Source organism: Prunus dulcis, chromosome 4 (assembly GCF_902201215.1).
Source record: "Prunus dulcis chromosome 4, ALMONDv2, whole genome shotgun sequence".
Classification (NCBI taxonomy): domain Eukaryota; kingdom Viridiplantae; phylum Streptophyta; class Magnoliopsida; order Rosales; family Rosaceae; genus Prunus; species Prunus dulcis.
In genome coordinates this window covers 10,077,691-10,086,989 of record NC_047653.1, presented here as the reverse complement: position 1 = coordinate 10,086,989, position 9,299 = coordinate 10,077,691, and the positions used below count along the sequence as shown (strand labels likewise).

At 37.4% G+C, this 9,299-nt stretch overlaps 2 protein-coding genes across 2 annotated transcripts; one reads left to right on the top strand and one right to left on the bottom strand.

The window, feature by feature from the left end:
• Positions 1-661: 661 nt before the first annotated feature.
• Positions 662-4,356, bottom strand: LOC117625324 (AAA-ATPase At3g50940-like). Its single transcript, XM_034356902.1, has 4 exons — positions 4,313-4,356; positions 2,469-2,718; positions 1,359-1,502; positions 662-958 (listed from the first exon to the last, which is right to left on the bottom strand). Exons 1-4 carry the CDS (start codon positions 4,354-4,356, stop codon positions 662-664), a joined length of 735 nt encoding a protein of 244 aa, XP_034212793.1.
• A 1,738-nt stretch (positions 4,357-6,094) lies between these two features.
• Positions 6,095-6,652, top strand: LOC117625323 (probable protein phosphatase 2C 55). Its single transcript, XM_034356900.1, has one exon. The coding sequence runs from the start codon at positions 6,095-6,097 to the stop codon at positions 6,650-6,652; it is 558 nt and encodes a 185-aa protein (XP_034212791.1).
• Positions 6,653-9,299: the final 2,647 nt, after the last annotated feature.

Genomic DNA, 9,299 nt, shown 5'->3' with positions numbered 1-9,299 from the left:
TGAAAATATTAATAAAGAAGCTAAAAAGTTTATACGCACACACTTATTTTCAAAAATTATAGACATTATTCGATCGAGATTTCTTAAGAGATTTCAAAGAGGTTCCAGAAGATTTTTGAGAGGTTTTAAGCCTCTTGTTGAGGCATCATATATTTCATAGGGTTAATTTAGTTAAGTACCCTGAGAAGTGACCATATTATGGTCCAATTACTTTCAAACTACTCCATGTCTATTCAATTTGGTTTGTTTTGAAGTTATTAATTCATCAATTTCCAATTAGATTTGTTATCACTTTGCCATGTATTAGTAATTTGGACTAGTTTGCCTATCATCACTTGCCAAAAAATTAAAAATACATGGATTATTCCTAATACCCTACCAGTTTTGGGTTTTGATCTAATTTTCTATTTCAACAATGAGGTTTGTGTTTTTATGCGGTTTATCAATGAAAAGAAAACCCAACGAAACGACAAAAGACCAAATGAAAATGAAAATAATAAAATAACCTAAGTTTTAAAACCAAATTTAATTGAATGCAAACAAAAATTATATTATTTGATACAAATACAAAAATAAAATCACACAAAGGAAGAGCTCAATCAGATCGACGACAATGTACCTAATAAACAGACTTGGCAGTCTCTTTGTTGCCCGTCAAACATTACATTAACTCTTGCTCTCCTCCTCCTCCTCCTTCTTGTGGGTGCTCTTCTTTTGTATATACGGTGTTAGTTTTAGGCTCATAATCTTGTTGAGTTTTCTTCTCCAGGAGGAAATTGATAAGGCCTTGGAGTGAAGTTTGAGCATCTCTGCTCTTCATAAACTCTCTTGCAACTTCTGCTGGGGTGACTTTAACCTCCTTTATAAGTCCTTCGATCTGCTCGAAGAGTTGTTGATGGCAGAGGCCATGGTAATTGAATACCAGCTGCTTGAATGCAGAAATGGTGCAATATGACATGTGGACCCTGGCGGACCCAACACATGCCTATTGTGGCCAGCTGCCCACACTTAGGTGGTTTTTTCACCCATCTAGCCAAACACTTTGTCAATAAAAATTAGAAACTTGGCTAATATTTTGCATGCAAAATCTCCACTCAGCACCCTAAATAAGTAAAGCCTTCAAGGTTTTAGCCCAAAACCTCTTTTATATTGAAAATATCAAGGCCTAAGACTTAATAAACATATGGTCCAATATATAAAGCCTTAGATTTTGGCCCCAAATCATATATTAAAAATTTATTGAAATAGATTATGTGTTATAATATATATCGTATTGCTATGAAAACCTAGACTTTATAGGAGTCAGTTATAAAATTATTTTTTATACCTTCAGATGAAAAAAAGTCTGGATCCGCCATGTGGATGTGCATGTCCATGCGCCCAGGTCTCACCAGCGCAGGATCTAGCTTCTCTTTAAGATTTGTTGTGAAAATTATTATGCGTTCGTCAGTACAACATGACCAAAGACCATCAATGAGGTTGAGGAGCCCAGAGAGTGTCACCTATCGATGAAATAACACACTTAATAAGATCGTATGTATCTCTACCAGTGTTTTCAAAGGCATGTCTAGGCACGCGTTGAGGCGCGCTTCGGAGCGAGGCAGCGGTGATTCGCCTCAGGCGCAGCTCAGTTTAGCGAATGTCATGAAAGGCGTACGCCTTGAAGTCGAGGCGGCCGCTAAACGCAGATGCGCTGTGAAAGGCGCAAGCCTCGCGAGGAAGACAGAGTTCCTTTATTTTAAAAATCTGATTCCGGACGACTTCGTTTGCACTTGCTGTGTTGTTTTGTTTCCCTTTAGTTAAGCTGTGCGTTTCAGTTTTAAGTTTGAACATTAAACACGCACCGTTTTGTTCAAAAGAAACCAGTTTACCCATTTATTCCTTCCCTCTCCCAAAAGCCAAAGTTCCCAAACAGACCAACAGAAACTGCCTCCCACCTTCCACCATCAGTTCAGTCCACCTCCATAATCTACTCTTTTATCTATTCGAACTAGGTAGAAAGGCACTGGACTTAGAGAGATAATATAACCAAAAGCATATATGGTAAAGAATTGAGCAATAGTAAGAGAAATTTTGAAAAAAACAAAGTTTGATGGTTAATTTATATTCTAGTGTGGCATTCAATACATTCAGTAGCTGTTTTATATTTTTGTAATTATAATAACTCAATACCCGAAAGGCTTACGCTTCAATGCTTTGAGGCGTTTACACCTCGCCTCATAAGGCATAAAACGCCTCACCCTAGCGCCTCGTCTTTCAAAACATTGATCTCTACAAGGGATCTTGTAGATTTATATTACCAGACAAATGCTATTACGTTTACGTTGTCAGACTAAGAATATAAACTACACATTCATGCAAGAACCAACCTGATTAAGTCCAAGTTCACATTATAGCAACATAAAGTGATAGGGAACTAGGAACCTTGATTTTATATAAAACTAGTCATGCTCTAGAAGTAAATTGACCTGATTTTTCCTGGTCCTCCGTTCTTCATTCTCCGTTTCCCGATTTTGCAGCATGATTGTGCAATCGATGTCTTCGATTACAAGTATAGATTGGTCAGGCATGGCAAACAACCTCCACTTCAAATCGGAATTGGAACCAACATCTGCTAGCTCCAACTCGTAGATGTCATAGTTAAGGTGATTAGCGATGGCTGCAATCAAGCTGGACTTGCCTGTGCCAGGAGGGCCATATATAACAAGTACGATGTTGCTATATAGTAAGGGCCCATTTGATGACCATTTCAATTTTAGTTTTTAGTTTTCATTTTTTATTTTTTGTGTTAGAGTACAGAGTAAAAAAAAAAAAAAATAGAGAATGGAAGTGAGAATGAGAGTGGAGATGAGACTGAGAGGGAAGATGAGAGGGTAGGATGGTAGAGAGGAGTAACAAAAGTGAAAAGAAAAACTAAAAACTGAAATATATTTCAAATTGTTTTCACTTTCAAGTTTTTGTTGTCACTTTTCTTACTCCTCCCTCACATCCTTCACTATCATCCTCTCTCTCAATCTCATCCTCACCCAAATTCTCACTCTCATTTTCACTTCCATGATACTCACAAAAGTAAAAACTGAAAACTAAAAATGAAATGGTTATCAAACGGGCCCTAAATATTTATTATATTGTAATGTTTTTTTTGTTCATGCGATAATTACACAGAACCTTTAAAAGTCCAAGTGGTATATTAGCAAATTCTCTTAGAATAGTGATGTGTTAGTAGCTACTAACACGTTAGTATGTTATTTGTTAGTAATTATAAATTAATAAATTAATATTGTTGAGAGATGGCTCCGATTAAAAAAAAAAAAAAAAAATATTAACACATTATTTGATGAACAAATTTTACTTTACTTGAGTGAGTGTAATATATCTTGTAATTAAGATGCCTTTTTTATTATATAAATTTTATATAATATGTAAGCCTACTCACTCATATTTTTTATTATTGATCTTATATATTATAGTTATGACTATTAGGCTTCATTATTGATATGTCCCTAAAATTTAATCTAATCTTACTTGCTTACTTAAAACTCAATTTGCCTCACATAAACCTCAAATCTTAATCTCGTATCTTACTTTGCTTCATATTCTTCAACTCTTTTAGAGAATTCATAAGTCTTTCGACGTTGCACGAGTGGGAACACTTTTCCAATGAAGTGTTAGTTAGGTTGTTGCCACATGTGCAAAACTTAATATTATATATATACACATATATATATATATATATATTTATAATAATATATTATTGCTTTTAAAAGAAAAACTTTTTGTCAAAAAATTTGGGTATAATACTATTTGTCCCGTTAAATTACCACGCTAATGTCAACTTATCCCTTCGAACTTTTTTTTTGGGATAAATTAAAGACCTAAACATATAAAATAGTGAATATAGGGAATTGGCTTTATTTTTTTTTTTCCCGAATTTCATCCAATTTTCTAATAATAGTAAAGGAAAATTTATAGCTTTAAGAAAAAGAAAATTTAAGCTATTAAAATGCTAAATATATAAGTAAAAAAATTAAAAACAGAAGAGCACCCCTTTATTTCTAATGGAAGATATAAAAATGTCTTCTTTATATATATATATATATATATAAATGGAATATGGGAAAAACTCTAGAACAAGGGACCACTAAGCAACACTAATTACCGACACAAGGAGTAATTTCAAAAATATACATACTTAGATCCAAATTAAAACTCCAATTGGCAAGATCAGCCATATCATTCTTTTCACGACAAATATGGGCCACCACACAACTTCCAATTGCATCAAAAAATTAAACTAGCAAGAGGATGCAACACATCAGAATTCCACAAGAGAGTAACAGCAACATCAGAATCCATCTCTACTAAGAGGCTGGAAATTCCTTTATCCACAGCTAACTTGAGACCAAAGTAAAGACCCCAAAGTTCATCTTCCAAAATTTCACCATTCCCTAGATTTATTGCAAAACCACCAAACCAATCTCTGATAACACTCCATTACTTCCATGACATCATCATAACATGTAAATGTTAATTTTATCATATTGTATTTAGTTTACTCCAGTATTTCACACAAATCAAACCATTTAAATAAAAAAACGTTATCGCAGAAAAAAAATTTTCTTTTTAGATAAAGTACAAACAATCATTAATTATAAGTTCGATGTTATTCTAACACAATTAAAACCGCGTCGCAAGTTCTACTGAATTTTTTTTTCATATATATTATGAAAACAGTTGCTTTTAATAAGTTTATTATTTCAGGCTATAAAAGCATGACTTGGATGATCACACTCTTTGTTACATAAGCTGTCATATTTATAGTGTTTCAGAATTAGAAACGTTTTATTGATGCGATATTTTAAAGAGTTGTTTAATTATTGATACTATTAATATATACAGTCCTGATCTCTTAGACCCCTGTAGTCCAAGAGATTTATGGTCACTCACCGTTGGATGTAAATTCAACGGTTCACTCATTTATGACTTGAATCGGATAATAATCATTTATGTCATATTGCATTTATATATATCATTTTGAATCATTGGATTAATATCCAACGGTAGGTGACCACAATCTCTTGGACTCCTGTGGTCCAAGAGATCGGGACTGTTAATATATAACTATTGGGTCTTTGGATATGTAGATATAAGCGCATGCATGAGTTTTTATTTTTAGTTATATACCCATCTTTAGAAAATTAACACAAAAAAAAAACAAAAATTAGGAAACTTAAAGAGATATTTAGGTAGTTATATACACATTCTTAACACTAGTGATATAAATAAACCATACACCATTTAATTTTATAAACAAACAAAAAAAACCTAAAAAGTGACAGCTGGCCCTATTAAATTTAATTTTGGGTTTTTTAAAATGAGGGTTTGAGGTTGGACTTTAAGAAATCGATGGTAGTTTTGTAATATATAGGAAGTTCGAAGCCCTCTTTTTATGTTATAAATAGGCTTTGGGTATGTTTTTAAAGTCCATTTCATATAGAATTTTTTTATATTAAAAATTGAGCCCTTGTATTGAGTATAATAATAAATCTCCCAAAATTAAAATTTACATCTCCTCCGTTGAAGAAAAACCATATTTACAACATTTACATTTACTTGAGATACAATGGACATATAAATATGACTTTAGTCAACATTAATGCTACACTTAGAATAATGTTTTTTTTTAAAAATAGGGAAAAGCAATAGTACACTTAGAATAATGTTTAGTTGCTAAATTAGTTTACGAAATTCACATAGCGAATGATTTGTACATTTAAAATGGGAAAAAAGTTTTCCAAAGAAAGTTTTATTTCTGAAAGAGTAGGGGGCCATTTTAGGATAAGATGACAGAAATTATTTTTTATTACTTTTTTATTGCTACATGAATCCCACATGTTACAGGAAAACCAACCTTGGAAATTTCTACACCTGTCCGGCGATTTAAAACCCATTAAAACAAGGATTCCGCATCCCAGTGGGAAAGAATGAGAGCCTATAAATACTTATTTGGTCTCTCTCTCTCTCTCTCTCTCTCTCTCTCTCTCTCTCATCACTCTCTTGCTCTCTTCACTACTATCGCTGTGTTTTAGGAAAGATGATGGTCGCCAACTACAATAACACAAATACTTGCTATGGTTATGGCTCTCAATATCAACAAATATTAACAGAACATGAGGAATTGAGAAGAAAAAGGAAGGTGAATAAGTCTGATCAAATTCAAGAATTACTATTAAAAAATAGGAGGAAGATTCATAATGAGAAGATGAAGCTGGTCTGTGGGTCCTGCTATCTTCCCAAAGACAACCCAGACAAGCCCCTCGGTGAAGACACCCACTTCATCTGCCACAACGGCCAGACCATCGGTGTGGCAGACGGCGTCGGCGGCTGGGCCAAGATAGGAGTCGATGCGGGCTTGTACGCAAGGGGACTCATGAACAACGCCAACCAAACGGCCATGGACATGACCGCCGCAGCAGCCGCGGTCAATCCAAGAAATGTGTTGAACCAAGCATACGCGAACAACGCTGGAGTACAAGGCTCGTCGACAGCTTGCATCCTCAGCCTCAACAAAGAGCGTGGGGCACTGCACGCCGTGAATGTCGGGGACAGCGGCTTCATGCTGTTCAGTGTAACACCCCGACTCCAAATTTAATGTTTATTTTAAATTGATTTAATTGAAATTACGAATTTACCCTTGGGGTAGGGGTAAAATGGTCACTTTCTTATCCGGAAGGATGTTGGGACCACGAATGGTATTTTTGGGTAGGTGGTACTGAGACGAATTCGTAGACAGGCGGTAGGCTCGAATCGGAGTTGTAACGAAAAAGTTACGGGCAAAACACTTCCAGTGGCAAACTTGTAATTATTTCGAAAAGTTTGGTAAAAATCAGATTTTCACCTCAGCTTTCTCTCTCTCTCGCGCGACACTCTCTCTCTCCTCAGTCTCTCTCTCTCCCCGACGTCAACTCTCTCTCTCCTCGGTTCGCGCAGCTCCGGCCACGGCAGGACCCGAGACCGATCCCGATCGATCCGCCTCGACGTCCCGATCAAGCCTAGGCCGTTTTCCCCGTCAGAAACCACGAGCTCCGGCCACGAGCTCGACTGGTTCGAACCGAAGCCTTCTCGCCGTCGCGCCGCCGCCTCCGCCGCCCAAACTCGGTGATTGAGGTATGGTTTCTCCTCCTTTTTACGAGTTCTAGCTGATGTTGGTGTAGGTTTGGATAGATTTGCAGGGTAGAAATTGATTTTGAAAACCTAGGGTTTGGGCCGAATTTCAAACTGAAATTCCGGCCAGTTGCCGCCGGAATTGGGCCTCCCCGTAGTTGAAGAAAGTGCTCCTGACCTCGAGTAGAAGCTAGGGTAGGAAGGATGACCTCGGGTGTGGAGTTTTTCCGTCGCCGGAAATTACTCTGCACACCCACGCGCTGCCGGCGCGTGTGGCGGCGCGTGGGCGAGTCTGGTGAGGCTGCAATATAACCCGATGAGATCCTTAGGTGGTCACGAGCGCGTAGGAATTCGCGGATCTCAATTCGGATGTCGTTTGACCATCGAACGGATATTCGCATATTGTGCGTTATCCGGGTTCGATAGGTTTCGACCGTTGGATCTTTCCCGAGTTAAAATATGTTGTTCTAAGAATTCCTAGGACCGTATGGGACTTCACGGATTATGAATCGGAACCCCGGATGTTCCGATTCAAAAATGCAAAGTTTGCGGGTTAGCGATAACCGTAAAATAGTGAACGATTCCTAAACCTGTAATCGGACCTTAGGATACCCTCTTCAACGTGCACGTATGGGGAATTTGGGGAATTAATCATTTAATTTGTAATTTCCGCTTAGACGTGATTTTTATACCAATTAACGGTTCGTATCTCGAAATAGGTGTATCGACTGCACGTACTCAGCAGGCAGGACCCTCACGTGGTCAGGCAGCGTGGGATTATCTGTGAGTGGACTTTGTTTTAATCATATGCATGGTTTTAATTGATGAAGTTTCTGCATCATGTTTTAATGGTTTATGGAATTTATATATATTATATTCATGAAATGATTTTGTTGGTCGAGTAGCTTTGGCTTTATATATATATATATATATCGAGTTTGGCGTTTGTGGGTTTCGAGAATACTTTGGTTTAGATAGTGGGGAGGTATATATATATATATATATATATATATTCTCTATAGATGAGATATTGGGTTAGTTGAAGGTTGTTGTGGAGGAGTGTGGTCTTAGAGAGAAGTTGTGTGTTTACACTACGTAAGTACCTTCCCCAGTTACTAGTCTCACTCGCGGCGTTGGATGTTCCGGCGTGTGAGACACTTTCCATATGCGGCGTTGGATGTTCCGGCGTATGGAAAGACTTTGTTTAGTGTTAGGGTCATCACCATGGCGTTGGATGTTCCGGTGTGTGGTGATCCAGTCTGCACGCGTAGGACATAGTTTGGAAGCTACACATGGCGTTGGATGTTCCGGTGTGGGAGCTTTGGAGTTTCGTCCCCCGGTTGGACCGCTCATCCCTAGACGCAGGATAGCACCTAGAAATCCTGCAGACTAGTTAAACGATCCCCCAGTTGGATTGTTTTCCCGGTACCTAGGTGGTGTGCTGAGTATATCGTATAGCTATTTATATATATATTTATTTATTTATACAAGTATCTTTATACGGGTATGTATGGTTGAGTGGGTAAGGAAGTTAGTGGCTTGAAAGGAGTGGTAAGTTTGAGAGAGTGGGGATTCTTTTTAAAGGAGGTAACTGGTATTTTCTGAAATATTTTTAATGAATTAAATTTTGGGTAATTATTTATTGAATTGTGAACCTGCATGTCTTGGGCATTATTTTTACATGGTGGGGTTATTATATTGTTTTAACTGCAATCTGGTTTTTGTCCACTCACATATTTTCTGTTTTGCGCCCCCCCCAGCCAGTAGCCGCTCCAGGAAGCGTGCAAGTGGTGTACGAAGTTCGATCTGTGCATCTTTCTAGTTAGGAACTGAGTAATTTCTTCTACTCAACTGTACTTGTAATCTAAATTCAGTAGATGCTCTGTATCGCCCTTAATAGATTTTATTTGTGAGGCCGGAGGCCACTCTAGCGACTTGTAGAATTGTGAAAGCATGCTGATGGTTGGGATTACTATTATTGTGTGTTGCAGGTGAAGTAAATTTTGTTGGGATTGCTTAGTTTACAGGGGAGACTCTGCCAACTTTTTGGTAGAAAGTCTCGAATTTTTAATTTAGTGGGCCCGGCATCGGGATGATGTCGGATCACGACGGGGTCCGCTCCGGTTTCCGGGAAA